The sequence below is a fragment of the Cherax quadricarinatus genome, chromosome 17 (genome assembly GCF_038502225.1).
Source record: "Cherax quadricarinatus isolate ZL_2023a chromosome 17, ASM3850222v1, whole genome shotgun sequence".
In the NCBI taxonomy this organism is placed as follows: Eukaryota; Metazoa; Arthropoda; class Malacostraca; order Decapoda; family Parastacidae; genus Cherax; species Cherax quadricarinatus.
The window spans coordinates 25542311-25565747 of NC_091308.1; the positions used below are offsets into that span (position 1 = coordinate 25542311).

A 23437-nucleotide genomic window follows, 5' to 3' on the forward strand; every position below is an offset into this window, starting at 1 on the left:
ATATCCCCACCTGCTTTTAACATTTCTATCTTTATCCCATCAATCCCGGCTGCCTTACCCCCTTTCATTTTACCTACTGCCTCACGAACTTCCCCCACACTCACAACTGGCTCTTCCTCACTCCTACAAGATGTTATTCCTCCTTGCCCTATACACGAAATCACAGCTTCCCTATCTTCATCAACATTTAACAATTCCTCAAAATATTCCTTCCATCTTCCCAATACCTCTAACTCTCCATTTAATAACTCTCCTCTCCTATTTTTAACTGACAAATCCATTTGTTCTCTAGGCTTTCTTAACTTGTTAATCTCACTCCAAAACTTTTTCTTATTTTCAACAAAATTTGTTGATAACATCTCACCCACTCTCTCATTTGCTCTCTTTTTACATTGCTTCACCACTCTCTTAACTTCTCTCTTTTTCTCCATATACTCTTCCCTCCTTGCATCACTTCTACTTTGTAAAAACTTCTCATATGCTAACTTTTTCTCCCTTACTACTCTCTTTACATCATCATTCCACCAATCGCTCCTCTTCCCTCCTGCACCCACTTTCCTGTAACCACAAACTTCTGCTGAACACTCTAACACTACATTTTTAAACCTACCCCATACCTCTTCGACCCCATTGCCTATGCTCTCATTAGCCCATCTATCCTCCAATAGCTGTTTATATCTTACCCTAACTGCCTCCTCTTTTAGTTTATAAACCTTCACCTCTCTCTTCCCTGATGCTTCTATTCTCCTTGTATCCCATCTACCTTTTACTCTCAGTGTAGCTACAACTAGAAAGTGATCTGATATATCTGTGGCCCCTCTATAAACATGTACATCCTGAAGTCTACTCAACAGTCTTTTATCTACCAATACATAATCCAACAAACTACTGTCATTTCGCCCTACATCATATCGTGTATACTTATTTATCCTCTTTTTCTTAAAATATGTATTACCTATAACTAAACCCCTTTCTATACAAAGTTCAATCAAAGGGCTCCCATTATCATTTACACCTGGCACCCCAAACTTACCTACCACACCCTCTCTAAAAGTTTCTCCTACTTTAGCATTCAAGTCCCCTACCACAATTACTCTCTCACTTGGTTCAAAGGCTCCTATACATTCACTTAACATCTCCCAAAATCTCTCTCTCTCCTCTGCATTCCTCTCTTCTCCAGGTGCATACACGCTTATTATGACCCACTTCTCGCATCCAACCTTTACTTTAATCCACATAATTCTTGAATTTACACATTCATGTTCTCTTTTCTCCTTCCATAACTGATCATTTAACATTACTGCTACCCCTTCCTTTGCTCTAACTCTCTCAGATACTCCAGATTTAATCCCATTTATTTCCCCCCACTGAAACTCTCCTACCCCCTTCAGCTTTGTTTCGCTTAGGGCCAGGACATCCAACTTCTTTTCATTCATAACATCAGCAATCATCTGTTTCTTGTCATCCGCACTACATCCACGCACATTTAAGCAACCCAGTTTTATAAAGTTTTTCTTTTTCTCTTTTTTAGTAATTGTATACAGGAGAAGGGGTTACTAGCCCATTGCTCCCGGCATTTTAGTCGCCTCATACGACACGCATGGCTTACGGAGGAAAGATTCTTTTCCACTTCCCCATGGACAATAGAAGAAATAAAAAAGAACAAGAGCTATTTAGAAAAGGGAGAAAAACCTAGATGTATGTATATATATATATGCATGTGCGTGTCTGTGAAGTGTGACCAAAGTGTAAGTAGGAGTAGCAAGATATCCCTGTTATCTTAGCGTGTTTATGAGACAGAAAAAGAAACCAGCAATCCTACCATCATGCAAAACAGTTACAGGTTTTTGTTTCACAGTCATCTGGCAGGACGGTAGTACTTCCCTGGGTGGTTGCTGTCTACCAACCTACTACCTACATGTATATATATGTATGTATATATATGTATGTACCTACATGTATATATATGTATGTATATATATATATATATATATATATATGTGGATGTTTGTGCATATGAATTTCGGTACATATGTGCACTTTCATATGTATACAGTACATGTGTATATATATTTGTGTGTGTATGTATGCATGCAGATGTGTACTTGTGTATTTACGTAGGTATTTTTATATATTTTTGCACATGTATATGTGTGTATGTGTGCAAACCATACCACGGGACTCACGAAATCGTAATGACACGATTGCGTATGTGTGCATTTGTATATATGTATGTGTACATGTAGACATATATAAATTTGTGCAAATGTATATGTGTGCATGCACAAATAGATGAATGTGCATATTCTGCATGCATGTATTTTTTACACTTATGTATGTATGGGTGCATATGTATATGTGTGAAAATATATGCATGTATATTCTTGTGTATGTATGCATGGGTTTCTTTATGCATATGAGTATGTTTACATGTCTCTGTCCCAGACTTCCGCTTGGTCGATTTCATGGGACTAAGAAATTACCTGGGTGGGCTAAATTGGAATGACCTGACTATAGGTCAGGTAGGTGGTATTGGTTGCCAATATGACATTTTTCAGAACATGTAGTTCTAGCTGCCCAGACAACTTATGTTCCAAGTAGGGAAATTAGATCAACCAAAAATGATCCCAAATGGATAAACAAAAGAGAGACATATATATGCATATCAAAAGAAGGGATGGGCAGGTATGAAATCAATATATTCAATTAAAGATAGAAATAAAAAAGGGAACAAGAAAGGCAAAAAGAGATTATGAGGCTAAAGTGGCATGGGATTCGAAGATTAACCCAAGACAAGATTGAGTGGGACAAGATTGGCCCACTCAAAAGTAACTCAGGTCAGATCACTGACAATGATAAAGAAATGTGTGAAATTTTTAATTCTTATTTCCTCTCAGTTTTTACGCAGGAAGATACTAACAAACTTCCAGAAATAATAAATTATGTAGAACAGGACGATAATAAACTATGCACAATTAGGGTAACTAGTGACATGGTTTTCAAACAGAGAAATTAAAACCGAACAAATCCCCAGGCCCTGATGAACTGTTTGCAAGGGTTTTAAAGGAATGTAAGGAGGAGCTTAGCAAACCTTTGGCTAGTCTTTTCAACATATCACTACAAACTGGCATAGTGCCTGATAAGTGGAAAATGGGAAATGTAATACGTATTTACAAAGCAGGAGACAGGTCCTTAGCTTCGAACTATAGACCAATAAGCCTTACCTCCATAGTGGGAAAATTTACGGAATCAATAATTGCCGAGGCAATTCGTAGTCATCTTGAAAGGCATAAATTGATCAATGAATCTCAGCATGATTTTACAAAGGGGCGTTCCTGCATTACGAATTTACTAACTTTTTTTCGCCAAGGTATTTGAGGAGGTAGATCATGGTAATGAATATGATATTGTGTATATGGATTTCAGTAAGGCTTTTAACAGAGTTCCACATCAGAGTCTGTTAAGGAAAATTAAGGCACATGGAATAGGAGAAATTTTTTCCTGGGTAGAGGCGTGGTTGACAGATAGGCAGCAGAGAGTTTGCATCAATGGGGAGAAACCAGAGTGGGGGCGGGTCACGAGTGGTGTTCCATAAGGGTCAGTGATGGGCCTTTTGTTGTTCACAATTTATATAAACGACATTGACGAGGGAATAAATAGCAACATAAGCAAGTTGCTGATGACACCAAAGTTGGTTGACTAATACATTCTAATGAGGACATTAGAGCACTCCAGTTTAATATAGACATATGCAAAGTTCTAAACATTGGACAAGAAAATAATCATGCCACATATAAGCTAAATAATGTAGATCTTAATATTACTGATTGCGAAAAGGATTTGGGAGTTCTGGTTAACAGTAATCTAAAACCAAAACAAGAGTGCATAAGTGTTATCAATAAAGCTAACAGAATCCTTGGCTTCATATAAAGGAGCATAAATAAGAGGAGTCCTCAGATTGTTCTCCAACTCTGCATATCTTTAGTTAGGCCTCATTTAGATTATGCTGCACAGAATGGATATAAATGCACTGGAAAATGTACAAAGGAGGATGACAAAGTTGAGCCCATGTATCAGAAATCTTCCCTATGAAAACAGACTGAGGGCTCTTAATCTGCACTCTAGAAAGGCGTAGAGTTAAGGGGGGATATGACTGAGTTGTATAAATGGGAAACAGGAATAAATAAAGGGAATGTAAATAGTGTGCTGAAAATATTTAGCCAAGACAGGACTCGCAGCAATGGTTTTAAGTTGGAAAAATTCAGATTCAGGAAGGATATAGGAAAGCACTGGTTTGGTAATAGAGTTGTGGATGAGTGGAACTCCCGAGTACCGTCATAGAAGCTAAGACGTTGTGTAGTTTTAAAAATAACTTGGAAAAATACATGAGTGGGTGTGAGTTGGACCTGACTAGCTTGTGCTAATAGGTCTGACGCCGTGCTCCTTCCTTAACTGAATGTGACCTGACCTGACCTGACCTGACTAGTTGGGTTATTGGTTTAAGCATGGGCCAGTAGGCCTACTGCAGTGTTCCTTCTTTCTTATGTTTTTATTTATGCACAGTGTGGATCAAATTTTTGTTCCAAGAACTTGATCCACATTACCGTACACAAGTTTTGAAAATTCGAAGCCGATTGGATATGGCGTTCTCGAGCTATGAGCAAAATAAAATCGAAGAGATGGAGGAAGAAAAGAAAAAAAAAAGGGAAAAAACCCAAGCAGCCTCTTCAAGGTATCCCTTTGTGGATACCTAACAGATAAATAATTAAAACAATAAATAAATACTATTTTTTTTCAACACGTCAGCCGTCTCCCACCGAGGCAGGGTGACCCAAAAATGAAACACTTTCACCATCATTCACACATAATCACTGTCTTTGTAGAGGCGACCAGATATAACAGTTTAGATGTCACTCCAAAGAGCCAGTATCCCAAACACCTCCTTTAAAGTGCAGGCATTGTACTTCGCACCTCCAGGACTCAAGTCCGGCTAACCGGTTTCCCTGAATCTCTTCATAAAATATTACCCTGCTCACAATCCAACAGCTCTTCAGGGCCCAAAAACCATTCGTCTCCATTCACTCCTATCTAACACTCTCACACATGCCAGCTGCATGTCCAGGCCCTTTGCACACAAAACTTCTTTTACCCCTTTTCTCCATCCTTTCCTTGGACAACCCCTACCCCTCCTTCCATCCATTATAGACTTATACACCTTCCAAGTCATTCAATTTTTCTCCATCTTCTCTAAATGACCAAACCATCTCAATAACCCCTCTTCTGCCCTATGAATGTCACTTTTTGTAACTCCACACCTCCTAATTTCCACACTACGAATTCTCTGCATGATATTCACACCACACATTGCTCTTAGACACGATATCTCCACTGCCTTCAGCCTCTTCCACCTCGCTGCAGTATTCACAACACATGCTTCACACCCATATAAGTGTTGGTACCTAGTGTTGTATATGCGTACTGTACATTTATATAAGAATATATATAGTTCTAGAGTGTATTTATGACACAGGACATCTTGCATGCTGCACATATTACCTCAGATAGCACATAGTTAAATTGTAGAACACTGTAATAATCTGAAGAGGAAGTGAAAAAATAAAATAACGATGCTGTTGGATGGTGACAAGAGAGTAACAGGATCATACGAGGTAGCGTAGCACCCCGGGGTCTTGAGTGAGTGCACTAACGAAGTAGATTATCCTCCTGGCCCGGTGGCCTGGTGGCTAAAGCTCCCGCTTCACACACGGAGGGCCCGGGTTCGATTCCCGGCGGGTGGAAACATTCCGACACGTTTCCTTACACCTGTTGTCCTGTTCACCTAGCAGCAAATAGGTACCTGGGTGTTAGTCGACTGGTGTGGGTCGCATCCTGGGGGACAAGATTAAGGACCCCAATGGAAATAAGTTAGACAGTCCTCGATGACGCACTGACTTTCTTGGGTTATCCTGGGTGGCTAACCCTCCGGGGTTAAAAATCCGAACGAAATCTTATCTTATCTTATCTTATCTGGAAGATCTTGGGGATGTCGCTACAAGTGAACCAGTATTAAATGGCACACAGATTGTTCTGGTACTGCGCATGTGTTTTACTGACATAAGTGTCGGTGTTTGATATCATTTTTTACTCATTCATCGTTCTTTACTCTTTCAGCCCCTCTGTGTTTCAAATATTTTTGTTATATTGTCATTCACTGTATGCAGAGGTAAGGCATAAATGACGATAGAAGCCCCTCGTGAGTGAAATGTTGTACAAGATATATACATTGGGAGGGATTACTCTATTTTTTCTATAGGGGATTGAAATATTTTTCGATTGGTTTAAAAACCATTCCTCATTATGTTTAGATTTTCTAATTTACAGGAAGATCTTGGAAAATTATATCTTTCCGCTAACATCTTATTAAAAGTTTCACACCTATGTTTCACACTTATACATCACTAATGGCTTAGGTACCCAATAATGAAAAGTCTAAACAGCGTTTGGAGACCTCACACTCATATCATCATGTTTTCAACTACACTACAACCATTCTCTTCAAGGTCTTCCTTAGCTCTTTCTCCTTCCCTCTATTTACATACAACATATTTTTGTTAAATATTGTAAGCTTTCGCCAAATAAAAAAAAGTGAACACTCAGACTGATTACGGAAGCTTCAGGCACTCGACTTTCTTCCTACAAAATGTCATCCAATTCATCTCATTGTATGTTTCTTCAGTAATGTTGTAAGTAAAGTATACGAGTAAATACACAGATGGACGACGAACGCTAGTTCACTGTGTGGGGTTGAAAGGTGGAGACCGAAACACTTATGCAACATATGGGAATCTTTATTAAAGAAACGTTTCGCCACGCAGTGGCTTCATCAGTCCAATACAAAGTAGAAATGGGTAAGGGGAGGAGGAATTTGAGATAATCAGTCCCTCAGCCTGGAATCGATGTGTTCAGTGCACCGTATGGCCGGAGAAGTGGCTTATATACTGTAGTCAGGTGAGTCGAAGCAGTATATAAACTACTTCTCCGGCCATATGCTGCACTTGATAAAGCAACTGGATGGCGAAACGTCTACAATAAAGATATCCAGATGTTGCACATGTGTCTTAACTTACATACACAAAATAATGAGCTAAGAAAAGGTAATGCAATGAATAAATTTAAGGAGCGTCTTCAGAACATTGGTTGGTACGAACATTTAAGTTTAGTACAGAGGAGTGGTGATGACCAACCTTATGGAAGTTTGTGAAGAAATACAAATAAAAAAATGTGATGGTAATATGAACTGGCATGCTAAGGTTCCTCGAGTGGTGATTCATTCTCATTGTGGAAGTAAATGAACTCTAAAACCAGGTTAAGTTTCTCTGCCCTTAAGAGCTGATCGTTGCATTATTATTAAAGGATGCTGCAATAATTGTTATGTGGGTCAACAGTATTTGATACCTAAAACTATATATATAAGAACGAATTCTCAAGATGGTCCTCATGCCCTGTTTTCCTAGTAATGTTATTAAGGGCGTGTATTATGTAGTTAACCAGGGTTTGAAATGTGAAGAAAATTGAATAATGTGTTCGGAAGGTATAAATAAAAACCTTAAATGGTATAAGCAACTTGTAGCTGACAGTGTTTAAGACCATAAGAACATAAGAACATTGCAGCAGGCCTACCGTCCCATGTGAGGCAGGTCCAATTCTTCTTCCGGCTTAAGCCAATGCCTTAACCTAGTCAGGTCAGGTCACGTTCACTTAAGGAAGGAGCAAGGCATCTGACCTACTAGCACAAGCTAGTCAGGTCTAACTCACCCACCCACATCCACTCATCTACTTATCTAACCTATTTTTAAAACTACACAACGTCTTAACTTCTATGACGGTACTCAGGAGTTTGTTCCACTCATCCACAACTCTATTACCAAACCAGTGTTTTCCTATATCCTTCCTGAATCTAAATTTTTCCAACTTAAAGCCATTGCTGCGAGTCCTGTCTAGGTTGGATATTTTTACCACGCTGTTTACATCCCCTTTATTCATTCCTGTTTTCCATTTATATACCTCAATCATATCCACCCTAATTCTACGCCTTTCTAGAGGGTGTTCACCTAACTCAGGAAATAAAAAAATGTTATAAAAACACGAATTTTCATTTTTTTTAAATGTATACTTTGCTTTGTTTTTTAAACATTATTATTATTATAATCAAAAAGAAGCGCTAAGCCACAAGGACTATACAGCACTGTTTTTTAAACAGTAAGATAAAGGACACTTTAAAATGTGAAAACTCGAGACTTTCATTAGTCAAAAGTCTTTGAAACCGTAATATTAGATAAACTAAGAGTTCTTACAGCCAGGGCCGGATTACCGCATAGGCAAACTAGGCATTTGCCTAGGGCCCCGCGCATTTGGGGGCCCCGTGGTCCAAGGGGTTCAGGGGCTCATCCAAGACTGTGCACATGGTGCAAGTGCAAAGGGGTCCCTACCTAAAAAGTTCAAGTGTTTGGAGAGTAAAATTGATTTTTAAAAATTAATCAAAACAAAAATAAATAATGAAATAAAATAAAATAAAAATAAATAAACCTAACCATAGATGGCAACACTCAACACGCCTTTGTTTACATCAGAACAGCTGTGTTTTCCCGCTAATGGGTGAGTATGGGAGATTCCTCTCCAATTTTCTGTAGTTTATATGATTTGATAGTCTTATGCATGATGCAATGATAACAATAATGGTCAGTGATTTATAAAGGGAATAATTGTGCTGTAGTGGTTATGCTGAATATAATAGGTACATGATGTCACTACTTTAATAGCCTAATCTAGTAATACTATGCTGTCTTGAGTTTATTCTCTTTAAAATGCATGATTTAACAAGATAGTTATAATGGCTGTTGGTAAATGGTTTTGGTTGTCTTGATGTACTTTCCCTATTAAATTTAATCTAAATAGCCAGAATGTATTTAATTAGACCTTAAACAGGCTCACACCGAACCCCCCCCCCACCCCCACCCCCAAGCTGGAAGGGGTCGCTTCGCTTACCCGTAACTCAAAGGGGCCCCGCCAATCTGAATAGCCTAGGGCCCGGAGACTTCTTAATCCGGCCCTGCTTACAGCTTGTATATTATCAGTTTTATTTCAAAAAGTGTCTTGGTGAGATGTTTATCCTGGCTCTATGAAAAGTCATTGATTTACACAAGAAGAGGCGTTTCCAGTGCATCTGAGTTTCTTAGAAGCTAAGAAGGCATATTTTAGGTTAGACTGCTAGAAACTCTTCGCCAAGCTAATGATAGTAATGGTAGGTAGACAATGGCCAAAGATTAACGTTGTAATAAAAGGATCCTCTTCTATCAGTGTCTTTCTCCCCGATAGTAATTGTACCACTTCACATTTCAAGCGTCGTAGAATTTTAGTCCTGAAGTAGCACCCACCTCAAAACAGTTATTGGACGGTAGATTCATTTTATTACTTTGTCCCATCTAACTATCTTTCGATGAAGACCTTTCATAGATTATTGAATAAATCACTGGGTTAATTAAGATTCAGAGTATTTTTTTTATGCTTTAGGAATATGTAGTAGTAAAGGATGATGGTCAGGTCTTCAACTGTTATTCTTGAAGGTGTCAACATGTAAGTGTTTATGTGGTGTTTGTAAACATAGCTTGCCAGTTTAGCTCATGAAACATATCCTGCCCCTCAGTGGAGGGTTCCTTGACGCTGCTCTTGATCCAAGGAATTAGACCTTCCCTTCCCTAGATCGAGCTTAAACGTTACCTCCCCCGATGTGGCCCTCCCTAAGGGTGTAGCGCTCCACATATATGTACTACTAATAATTATGAAAATAATGATAATTTTGCCAGAGTGTAAATTCATTTTTGTAATAATATATCTGAAATCATTCGCATTATCACGAAAATGGTTTCGTTGATGTAAAAATAACACTGAATTCAGGTTAAATTACTTTAACTTCAGCATAGTTTGTTGAATTTTCTAAATTAGTTTGAGTTACAAATTAAATATTTTCTTACTGTTAATTCACAAAATATAGAACATATCTACCAGTTAAGGAAGCATTCAATGTACGGCTTAATTAGCACAGCTCTCTCAAACACTTTATTACGTATAAAAGTCAGTACTGCTGCCACTTAAATAACATATTTAGAAAACTACCACTTATATGAAAAAGAAGAAACTGGGTGGTTTTGTGTTAACACTTGTTCAGATAGACTAAAATAAAAACAAAGAGCACATATATAGGTTAAGAATGAGGTGCTTAAGGATAAGTTAACATGATAAACTAATCCTTAGCACGATATTCAAGCACCTCATCTTGACCCATATGTGTGTTGCTGTTTTTTCTTTCTAGTCCATCTGAAGTGTGTGAACATATGAAGGCGCTCAGGCTTTCATGTTCTTGTGTTTTTTTACTGTGGTAATTTTGCACAATGTCAGTTAGCGTTTTACAGTCATTCCTTGTCATATAACGTGAAAATTATTATTATTATGAGCAAATCACCTGCAGGAGGTTTACAGGACATTACCTGAATTATTACCTACAAGTAATTTAAGTGAGGTATAAGTGGGACTTAGTCACAGTGGGTCGCTGAACTGTGACTCCTTCGAGTGCACACTTTTTCACCACTCTTACAAAAAGCTAGACCTGACATTAAATTAATAATTATATTAAAACCAGCTACTCTGGTAATTAAATTTGTGTGGACTGTATAGGATTAAGCATGCTGGGCACAACAAATATAACTGGTATTAACACTTACCATTTAATTACTGTAGATGGATCACACCACGATGCCTAACACCTAGACCCTACACTGGCAGCTAGTGATGAGTGATGTCCGCATTTATTTTCCACCATCCACACACACTGCAAGGCTCCAGGCGGACATCAACCGAATCTCTCAGTGGGCTGCAGAAAACAATATGAAGTTCAACGATGAGAAATTTCAATTACTAAGATATGGTAAATACGAGGAAATTAAATCTTCATCAGAGTACAAAACAAATTCTGGCCACAAAATAGAGCGAAACACCAACGTCAAAGACCTGGGAGTGATCATGTCGGAGGATCTCACCTTCAAGGACCATAACATTGTATCAATCGCATCTGCTAGAAAAATGACAGGATGGATAATGAGAACCTTCAAAACTAGGGAGGCCAAGCCCATGATGACACTCTTCAGGTCACTTGTTCTATCTAGGCTGGAATATTGCTGCACACTAACAGCACCTTTCAAGGCAGGTGAAATTGCTGACCTAGAAAATGTACAGAGAACCTTCACGGCGCGCATAACGGAGATAAAACACCTCAATTACTGGGAGCGCTTGAGGTTCCTGAACCTGTATTCCCTGGAACGCAGGCGGGAGAGATACATGATTATATACACCTGGAAAATCCTAGAGGGACTAGTACCGAACTTGCACACGAAAATCACTCACTACGAAAGCAAAAGACTTGGCAGGCGATGCAACATCCCCCCAATGAAAAGCAGGGGTGTCACTAGCACGTTAAGAGACCATACAAAAAGTGTCAGGGGCCCGAGACTGTTCAACTGTCTCCCAGCATACATAAGGGGGATTACCAACAGACCCCTGGCAGTCTTCAAGCTGGCACTGGACAAGCACCTAAAGTCGGTTCCTGACCAGCCGGGCTGTGGCTCGTACGTTGGTTTGCGTGCAGCCAGCAGCAACAGCCTGGTTGATCAGGCTCTGATCCACCAGGAAGCCTGGTCACAGACCGGGCCGCGGGGGCGTTGACCCCCGGAACTCTCTCCAGGTAAACTCCAGGTAACACAATTCTTGAGGTCCCGTAAATTTCCTGTCCCAGTTCTTCAGGAGGGGACATTAATGTGGGTTCCTATTACAAACCCATTATGGCCTCGATGATGCCGGATTATTAGACGATTGTAACAACCAGTGCACACACACTAAATTCATTATTATTATAATAAAAAAGAAGCGCTAAGCCACAAGGGCTATACAACAGCACTAAATTCAATATGGCGTCTCCCTCCCCAGTGTCCCTACTGGCTCTTCCACACTCCCCTTTAATTAAAATTTCTTGAAAGGGTCAAATCAGCATCATATTTTATTACACAAGTATTGTATTATTCAAATTTACACATGCTGAATTTAGGAAAATCCAAAATTTTTTCCACATAACATATTTTTTATCTCTTTATAAGTCGAATGAATTGTTGTACACCATGTAAATGAGAGTTTGATAATTGAAGTGTTTCTACATTATGAACAATTTAATTTTAGTAAGGTGTTCAAAGTCTTGGTAAACAGTAGTACTGATGAGGCTTGCATGTCTTCTCGCCCTGCAGGTACCTGGAGCTCGGAGCAGGCCAGGAGTACCGTGTCATCGTTGTAGCACTCATGTCCGGTAAAGTTATCAAGCAGGAGATGACGGTGGAAGTGACGCACTACAACCAACACGCCCCAAAGCTCGTCCTCCACCACTACAGGTGGGTTATGATCCCTACATCGCCCGCAGAACATATACGCTGTGAGGTGTATGTCTAGTTATATAGGCTCGGATTTTACTTTAGTCCCTGTTGTTGGGCTTAAAGTATTTTTGACGTGTGAATAGGTAGCATGCACTTTTAAGCATTTTTTTATGTGAATTTACAGGTTAAGGGCTGCTATCCTACCACTAAAAGGATCGTGTTAAATAAAAAAGCCCTTTTTTTTACTCTTATTGAAATACAACTAATTGAATTGAGGATTTAAAGAAAAGCCTCCTTTGGCTCAAGTATTCCAACACAGTGGAACCTCGGTACTCGAACTTAATTCGTTCCAGAAGGCTACTCGAGTGCCGATCTGTTCGAGTACTGAACAAATTTTTCCCATAAAGAATAATGTAAATTAGATGAATCCTTTTGAGACCCACAAAAAATACACTTACAGCAACTTTGTGGTATATTTTCGTATGGTTTTATAGTTGTATTTTCGTTTTCTTGGTCAGAAATAGAGATGATCTGGAATTGTTTACAGACTAAAAGTACTTTGAAATTGAGCTCAAAGCAGTGTAAATGTTCGACTTTTGCTGATGTTCACGAGTAAACACATCACGTCACGTGTCCAATACAAGCCAACTGGTGGGTCTAATGTGCTTTCACAAATGCGCTGATATTATTTATACATTTTTACAATAATGCAGTAGTCTGCATAACAGTAAATCTTCTATTTCTTGTGTGAATAAAAATTCAAAACAGAAATCAAGCGTATTATAAGAGGGGCCTGAAGTGGGAGGAGCTATAGGAGAGAGAGGGAGGGGCCAACAGAAGGAGCATTCAGTATCTGATAAATCATCTTATAGTTGGATACTAGTGTTGTGTAATTATACTAATATTAGTAATAAAAGTTATCTATCTATCACATATATTTCAACTTGATATCATAAACACGATAGATAACCTAGAAGCACAATAAAGATGCCAAAATTAATAATAAAAGGCAGAGACAGAGACTAGTGTTTCCCTACTAGACCACATCTGGACCAACACCATATCCCCTTTAAAATCAGGCATAATCACAGATAATACCACAGATCACTACCCTACCTTCCTCATCACAAACCTTGGCAAATTACCCCAAGACACTACTAAAGTCACTTTCAGACTTCACAGTGAGTCAGCCATTAATAACTTCACAGCAGCAGTGACAAACATTGACTGGCACACTGAACTAGAAATCTATAGAGATATTGACGAATGTATTAATAATTTTTTAAAAAAGACCCAATACCTTTACAACAAGCACTGCCCCCCAAAAACTAAACAGATGACAGCTAAGAGACTGAACAGTCCCTGGCTAACACTCAGCATCCTCAGATCCATAAATACAAAGCAGCTGTACGAAAAACAGTACAGAATGGGTCACATAACCAGGGACCAAACAAAACGTTACTCGTCAATCCTAACCAGCCTGATAAGAAGGGCTAAAAAATTGTATTATGAGAACAGATTATCCAACTTACGAGGTGATATAAAAAAGACCTGGAAAACCCTATCAGAAATTCTATGAACAAAAAATATATCACGAAATAGCAAAATTGAATTAACATAACCAGAGGAACCCCAACCCCCACCTACTGAAACAGCAAACAGGCTCAATAATTTCTTCTTCACTATAGGAAAAATCCTTGCCAATAAAATCCCAAGCTCAGATACCCCACCCAATGACTCCCTCACTGGCAACTACCCGAACACACTGTTCCTAGCTCCGACTAACCCTGCTGAAGTCTCCCTTATTATCAACACACTAAAAAACAAGACAGGAGATTTAAATACCTTACCACCCTTTATATACAAAAAAGCGTCACAAGTACTATCACCAATCATTGCAACACTCTTTAACAAATCCATAGAATCCTCTACCTTCCCTACAGTTCTCAAAATAGCAAGGGTCACCGCGATCCATAAAGGAGGAGACCAAACAGACTTGAATAACTATAGGCCAATATCCAACTTACACCCTCTCTCTAAAATCTTCGAAAAATTAATTCATAAGCGAATCTATTCCTACCTCATCTCCCACAACATACTCAACCCCTGTCAGTTTGGGTTCAGGCCTAATAAAAATACTAATGATGCTATTATACACATGCTAGAACACATATACACTGCAATAGAGAAAAAAGAAGTCCCACTGGGGATCTTCATTGACTTACGTAAAGCTTTTGATACAGTTGACCATGACTTGCTCCACGTAAAATTGTCGCACTATGGTATAAGAGGGCACTCCCTCAACTACCTAAAGTCTTACCTCAGCAACAGAAGCCAATATGTGTACACAAACGGGGCAAACTCTTCAGCACAGCCAATTACAGTTGGTGTCCCACAGGGAAGTGTCCTTGGCCCTCTTCTCTTTCTCATACACATAAATGACCTACCAAATGCATCGCAACTACTCAAACCCACACTATTTGCAGATGACAATACATACGTCTTCTCTCACCCGAGCCCAGTCACGCTAGCCAATACTGTAAATACCGAATTACAGAAAATATCTACCTGGATGAGTACTAACAAACTTACTCCAAACATTGACAAAACCTACTTCATTCAGTTTGGTAACAGAGCTACAGACGTCCCTCTTAACATAATGGTAAACGGATCACCTATCACAAAACTCACAGAGGGAAAATTCTTAGGAATCCACCTTGATAATAGACTCAAATTTCAAACACATATACAACAAATTTCCCAAAAAATTTCCAAGACTGGAGGCATACTATCGAAGATACGGTACTATGTTCCACAGTCAGCCCTCCTGGCCCTATATCACTCACTTATTTACCCCTATCTCACCTATGGAATTTGTGCATGGGGCTCAACAACAATAAACCATCTCAGACCATTAATTACCCAACAAAAGGCTGCAGTCAGAATGATAGCAAATTCCCACTACAGGCAGCACACTCCACCAATATTCAAAACTCTAAACCTACTCACCATACGAAACATCCATACTTCTTACTGCACCTACTACATTCATAGAACACTTAATTCTGATATAAACCCTTCCCTAAAACGTCTCCTTACCAACCTCAACAGAACACATGACCATAACACAAGGCACAGATCACTCTTTGATGTTCCTCGTGTCCATCTCACACTATGCAAAAACTCAATGCACATAAAAGGCCCTAAAATCTGGAATTCATTACCTGTGAATATAAAAGAAACACTGTCTGTTTATAAATTCAAGTCTCTTCTCAAAAATCACTTACTCACCCACAACTAAATAAATACTGAATAATCGTATCTCATAAATTGTATCTCGTAAATGTTTCTCATTATTGTATCTCATGTCTAACCTGTGACCCAATCAAACTTTATTTTTTAATTACATTACCTAACAGAATACTCCATTTTACTGAATGCTCAGCAACACAGTAAATGACCATATGACCTGTCTTTGTAATACTCATTTGTGCTAAATTGTTATCTGTTTACGATAATGTTTTTACCACTGAATATATTATTGCTTAGTTAATCTTAAGTTAATTTTAAGCCTGCCCATAATGCTCTGCATACAAGGAGCTTTGGCATGTTGCACTGTAATAACTGTATTCCTTTGTACTTCACTGTTTACCTGGAGTTTACCTGGAGAGAGTTCCGGGGGTCAACGCCCCCGCGGCCCGGTCTGAGACCAGGCCTCCTGGTGGATCAGAGCCTGATCAACCAGGCTGTTGCTGCTGGCTGCACGCAAACCAACATACGAGCCACAGCCCGGCTGATCCGGAACTGACTTTAGGTGCTTGTCCAGTGCCAGCTTGAAGACTGCCAGGGGTCTGTTGGTAATCCCCCTTATGTGTGCTGGGAGGCAGTTGAACAGTCTCGGGCCCCTGACACTTATTGTATGGTCTCTTAACGTGCTAGTGACACCCCTGCTTTTCATTGGGGGGATGGTGCATCGTCTGCCAAGTCTTTTGCTTTCGTAGTGGGTGATTTTCGTGTGCAAGTTCGGTACTAGTCCCTCTAGGATTTTCCAGGTGTATATAATCATGTATCTCTCCCTCCTGCGTTCCAGGGAATACAGGTTTAGGAACCTCAAGCGCTCCCAATAATTGAGGTGTTTTATCTCCGTTATGCGCGCCGTGAAAGTTCTCTGTACATTTTCTAGGTCGGCAATTTCACCTGCCTTGAAAGGTGCTGTTAGTGTGCAGCAATATTCCAGCCTAGATAGAACAAGTGACCTGAAGAGTGTCATCATGGGCTTGGCCTCCCTAGTTTTGAAGGTTCTCATTATCCATCCTGTCATTTTTCTAGCAGATGCGATTGATACAATGTTATGGTCCTTGAAGGTGAGATCCTCCGACATGATCACTCCCAGGTCTTTGACGTTGGTGTTTCGCTCTATTTTGTGGCCAGAATTTGTTTTGTACTCTGATGAAGATTTAATTTCCTCATGTTTACCATATCTGAGTAATTGAAATTTCTCATCGTTGAACTTCATATTGTTTTCTGCAGCCCACTGAAAGATTTGGTTGATGTCTGCCTGGAGCTTTGCAGTGTCTGCAATGGAAGACACTGTCATGCAGATTCGGGTGTCATCTGCAAAGGAAGACACGGTGCTGTGGCTGACATCCTTGTCTATGTCGGATATAAGGATGAGGAACAAGATGGGAGCGAGTACTGTGCCTTGTGGAACAGAGCTTTTCACCGTAGCTGCCTCGGACTTTACTCTGTTGACGACTACTCTCTGTGTTCTGTTAGTGAGGAAATTATAGATCCATCGACCGACTTTTCCTGTTATTCCTTTAGCACGCATTTTGTGCGCTATTACGCCATGGTCACACTTGTCGAAGGCTTTTGCAAAGTCTGTATATATTACATCTGCATTCTTTTTGTCTTCTAGTGCATCTAGGACCTTGTTGTAGTGATCCAGTAGCTGGGACAGACAGGAGCGACCTGCTCTAAACCCATGTTGCCCTGGGTTGTGTAATTGATGGGTATCTAGATGGGTGGTGATCCTGCTTCTTAGAACCCTTTCAAAGATTTTTATGATATAGGATGTTAGTGCTATCGGTCTGTAGTTCTTTGCTATTGCTTTACTGCCCCCTTTGTGGAGTGGGGCTATGTCTGTTGTTTTTAGTAACTGTGGGACGACCCCCGTGTCCATGCTCCCTCTCCATAGGATGGTAAAAGCTCGTGATAGGGGCTTCTTGGAGTTCTTGATCACGGAGTTCCATGAGTCTGGCCCTGGGGCAGAGTGCTTGGGCATGTCATTTATCGCCTGTTCGAAGTCATTTGGTGTCAGGATAATATCAGATAGGCTTGTGTTAACCAAATTCTGTGGCTCTCTCATAAAAAAATCATTTTGATCTTCGACTCTCAGTCTGGTTAGCGGCTTGCTAAAAACTAAGTCATATTGGGACTTGAGTAGCTCACTCATTTCCTTGCTGTCATCTGTATAGGACCCATCTTGTTTAAGTAGGGGCCCAATACTGGATGTTGTTCTCGACTTCGATTTGGCATAAGAAAAGAAATACTTTGGGTTTCTTTCGATTTCATTTATGGCTTTTAGTTCTTCTTACGATTCCTGACTCCTATAAGATTCCTTTAGCCTAAGTTCGATGTTTGCTGTTTCTCTGACCAGTGACTCCCCACGCATTTCAGATATATTGGTATCTTTTAGCCGCTCTGTTATTCTTTTCCGTCGCCTGTAAAGGGAGCGCCTGTCTCTTTCTATTTTACATTTACTCCGTTTTCTTAAAGGAATAAGCCTTGAGCAAACATCGAGTGCCACCGAGTTAATCTGTTCTAGGCATAAGTTGGGGTCTGTGTTGCTTAGTATATCTTCCTAGCTTATATCGTTTAGGACTTGATTTACTTGGTCCCACTTTATGTTCTTGTTATTGAAGTTGAATTTGGTGAAGGCTCCCTCGTGACTAATCTCATTTTGTCGGTCTGGGGCTCCGCGCATACATGTCTGAACCTCGATTATGTTGTGATCTGAGTATATTGTTTTTGATATGGTGACATTTCGTATCAGATCATCATTGTTAGTGAAGATGAGGCCTAGTGTATTCTCCAGTCTAGTAGGCTCTATTTTGTGCAGAGATTTAAAAGCTCGTTTGTATGTGAGTTCTCGTCAGAGCTGCCTCCTGGTGTTATCACTGCAACAACATTATTTGCTATATTCCTCCATTTTAGGTGTCTCAAGTTGAAATCCCCCAGGAGCAAGATGTTTGGGGCAGGAGCTGGCAGATTTTCCAGACAGTGGTCAATTTTTGACAGCTGTTCCTGGAATTGCTGGGACGTTGCATCTGGAGGCTTTTAGACTACCACAATGACTAGGTTTTGGTTCTCGATCTTTACTGCTAAAACTTCCACTACATCATTTGAGGCATTAAGTAGTTCTGTGCAAACAAGTGACTCTGCGATATACAGGCCAACCCTCCTCCTTTTGCCTGTTCACTCTGTCACATCTGTATAGGTTGTAACCTGGGATCCATATTTCGTTGTCCAAGTGATCCTTTATGTGGGTCTCTGTAAAAGCCGCAAATATTGCATTTGCCTATGCAAGCAGTCCACGGATGAAAGGTATTTTGTTGTTCGTTGCTGGCTTTAGACCCTGTATATTTGCAAAGAAGAATGTCATCTGCCTGGTGGTATTGGTGGTACTGGGGGGGACTTTTTTTTCCGGCACTAGTATCTGTATCTGTTGGTTTGGAGTGGAGGCCATCGACTGTGGTTCCACTCCAGAAATGACTGGATTTGGGGTACGATTTCCGCCATTTCCTGCCAGTTTTTTTTTTTTCCTTCCTGGCACTAAAAAGCCTCTCCCTCTTGAGTGGCTGTGGCTACCCAGGTTTTCCCATGGCCTGGATGTTTTGTATCTTTTTGTCCCCTTTAGATGGTGTGCCTGGCAATTCAAGTTATAGCACAGTCTTTCCTGTACTGAAGAGGGACACATTTCAGGGTGAAAAAGCTTACAGGAAGTGAGTTTGCATTTTCCTGTTGTCATATGGGCACGGCATTTTCTAGGGTGGTCATAGTTGCACGTCCCATTTGTTTTTCCAGATTTCCCATGTCTGCAGATACCATGTGCATAGTATGTGCACAGGCTTGGTTTCCGTTTGCCTTGGGTTTCTGTGACTGTATTCTCTGTTGGTGCATGTTTACCTGTCTCATTCCTATCCTCACTAGTACTAACAATGGAGCTCTCAGTTTTCAGCTACCTTAAGAGCTAATTTCTGTGTGTACCTGGAGTCGCTTCCGGAAGTCACCGCCCCTGCGGCTCAGTCCCAGACCAGGCCTCCTGGTTGCTGGCCTGATCGATCAAGGTGGTAGTGCTCAGTACCTGCAGTCCATCGTATGCACCACAACTTGGTAGATCAGGATCAGTTGATGAATACCGCTCCCCTAATGACCCTCGTTTAGTCGATAGGCCTTAAGCCCAGCAAACAGGCCTACAGCCCCCTTCATTCTTCCACCTACAGCCTGTGACTCGGAACGAATTATGGATATAGTCTGGACTGCGTCTAATGGAATTACATTAGTTTTGGTTACAATATTAGTATAAAATGTGTAAAATAATAGTAGCAAATATGCATTGATAGTAGCAAACTTTTTTTCAGGTCCTTAAGTGGGTTAGCTAGAACTGGAAGGGGAACAACTGGGGTAAGAGAGGGGTGAAAAAAAAAAGTTAAGTCGCCTGACCATTTTGAGTGAGTTTTAACTCTTCGGAGGGGAGGAGGACTGGGAATGTATTTGGTAGGGGGGGAGGGAGGACCAGGCTTCATGATGAGGTAAGGTAGCATAGTGAGGTGAGGGAGGACCGGTCTGGATGATATAGGAAAAAAGATTTACACCTGGGTGCGTCGACTTAAGTAGCTTAATGCCAGCCAGTGGTAGTTTTGTGAGATACAGAAGTGATGCTAGATACCCCATGACTCTTTTATAATGTCAATTATTTTCATTACACAAACTTTTAAGTATTTTCTTTTAATGTCTTCCTCTTTAGTTATTAACTTGTCGTTGTTCCAGGTCATGATGTGGACGTGTATTTAGCGGTGGTGTGTGTGTGTGTGTGTGTGTGTGTGTGTGTGTGTTTGTACCAAGTGCATATATGTTCCTGAATCCTTGAATTAATGTCCTGTAATGTTTCTCCCATTTATAAGTTATTGCAACCACAATACCATGATCAGAGATTTTCCACCAAACTGGTAATAGCTGAAAGTCACGACACACGGTCATGAGAGGAACTGAGTCTGGCATAACTGTCAGAGGGAAGAATCAGAGAGGATAAGATCACGACATAGAGTAGGTAATATTGAAAATATTGACAAAGGGAGATATTGTGGTTTTCTGCAGAACAAATTTTCTAATACATGTACATTTGTAATTTTTTCCAAGGCTGCGACCCACAACAGTCGAGTAACAACCAGGTGCGTATTTACTGCTAAGTGAACAGAGGAAGCAGACTTGAAAGAAGAAACCAAAGTAGGGACACCTACATGGAACTGTGTGTTCCTGCTTAAAGAAACTTCTTCACTGTAAGAGTATGGAAGTGATGGAGTTCGACTTCAAGCTGTGATTAAAAAACTAATACAACTAAACCCAAAGAGATAATGATCAAGGCCACTAATGGATTGTGAGGCCGGACCCAAGAGATGAAGCTCATCTCCAGCAAACACAAACAAAATAATATAGAAAGGTTTAATGGAAGATGATGGAAAACCAGGATAAAGAAAGAACTTAAAACAATGGAAGAAACACGCCAACCCTAAAACTTCCAGAGATACAAAAAACTGGAAAGGTATATACGAATGTAGAATGAGAGGAAGAAATAAACTCTGGTAAGGACATTGTAAGCAAGTTCAAACTGAAACAATTTTCGCACATTAAAGTTTGTGATAAGCAGACTCAATAAGAAAAACTAGATATGAAGAATAAAACATGACAAAATCGCTGAGTTTAGGAGGAATTGATTGAAAACTAAACAAGATGTTTCAAGTTGTATTTACAGCAGAAGACACTTTAAAGTGGCAGTGAACATCTCAACAGCTAGTTGAACTGGAACTCTTAGAAAGAAATAAGTAACGTATTAATGCAAATGGAAACTAACAGTGATAAATAATCCTGAGCATAGGAATTAAGCAGCTAGATGATCTTCGAGTAGTTAGATTTTATCTCAAACCTGACGTTGGAATAGGAAATACCAAACACTGAGAAATGCTGTAAGAACTGCTTAAAACCGTGAGTGAGAAGTGGATAAAACTCACGAATATTAAAAAAATATAAATCATTAACAGTTCGGTTTTTGATCAAAACTGTTAATAGCATCTATGCTAAGCTGATATTCTACATTAAAATAAATTGTTCTTGGAAGAAATGGCTAAGGTGATTATATTTATTTAATTATAAAAAATCTTTCGAAAGAGTTCTGCACGAGATCCTTATCTGGATACTACAAAACACAGGGAGTATAATATAATAACTGTTTAAGAGGAAAATGTAAACAGCGATAAGGAGAAAAGCAATATTCTTCATGGGGAAATATGACAACGAGGTCCCACAAGGATCATGTTTATGGATGATACAAATATTCTGTGCAAAATATATAATAAAAATGAGACTGTAAATCCCTAAATAGATGGAGACAAGGATGATGGATTTACACGTAGATAAGTTCCATGAAATGGAAGAAGAAAGTGAAAACTGACAAAAAATGGTAAATATTAAAAGGACAAGAGACGTGATCAGATCACAAGTGATGGAGTTAACAACTCGACCAGTATACTGACTCACTTCCAGCTAGTCTCCTCAGACATGGACACTAAAATGATCGAGGAAAACTGTACACAGTTAATGGACGCAGCAGTATTATGGTGTCCGCGTCAAAAAGTGTAGCTTAAAGTGGAAAAAATCAAAACCTGCACCAAAATACATGCAATAACTAATAAATATTTGTTACGAAAGAAGACTAAAGGCTGTGAAAATGTTCCTTAATTGTTAATGCGAGGATACGTGACGTGATAGCCACACACAGGGCCAGGAGATGTGACTCGACCCTTTTAACCTCATATATGTGAATACACACACACACACACACACACACACACACTTCCTTTCATCCCTCTCAGGCCAGGGTGAGAGTGATGATAAACAAGGAGTGTGGCTGACTGGTGAGAGCAACATAGCCTGCACGACCAGATGTGCTGAGCTGACCGCAACAACAGAGCATTATTGCCCTCGGTGTATTTCAAGAAGGTTGTCCAGAAGAATGATGAATGTTCTATATTTACCCACCACACTCATTACCCTGTGATCACTCGACAGGTGAAGCCAGAGTCCTCTCCTCACTCACCCCTGCTGTTCACTCAAGGTGAAGCGAGCCTCCTCCCTTCCCCATTTCATTCTCACACTAAGAGATAGTAAATGCTCAAATCTGAGCGTTTTTTTTTTTTATTTTCCTAGGAAACCTCGTTGCCAGACTCATAGTGTAGTGTTTTTCTCATTGCCTTATTCGTGGTTAATGGAACCTAACCTAATACAACTTAATCGAATCTAACCTAGCAACCTAACCAAACCTAATCTAACAGAATCGAGCCACTTAAATAACCTAACAGAGTCCAACTTTGCTTAATTTTAAGATGAAGAAAATGCAATTTGGTGAGAAAATAGGAAATGTTAAACATTAACGCTTAGCAGAACGTGTTAAATTGTGTTAAAAATGAATTGTTGTTGCTGTTAGTAATAACATCCCAAGTTATTCACAGTGCTGGATCTAAACAGGAATCCACTTGCTGGGCTGTATCTGTTCTTGTTGCTATCGTTAAGAACGATAGCAACCATGTTGAGTTAGTCATAAGAATTTAATAACTGGGCGTCTACACTTCAAACTGAACTGTTTGTCATCCTAAAGGTACTAAAGTTAACTTATGGCACTGAGCTTGGCT

At 39.8% G+C, this 23437-nt stretch overlaps 1 protein-coding gene across 3 annotated transcripts in view; it reads left to right on the forward strand.

Annotated features, from left to right (window-relative positions):
* Positions 1 to 23437, forward strand: part of LOC128686359 (uncharacterized) — a 552092-nt gene that overhangs the window by 285796 nt on the left and 242859 nt on the right. For all 3 annotated transcript variants that reach the window (XM_070085880.1, XM_070085883.1, XM_070085882.1), the window contains exon 3: positions 12348 to 12488. In XM_070085880.1, the coding sequence (XP_069941981.1) occupies positions 12348 to 12488 (141 nt within the window). The remainder of the gene's footprint in view (positions 1 to 12347; positions 12489 to 23437) is intronic.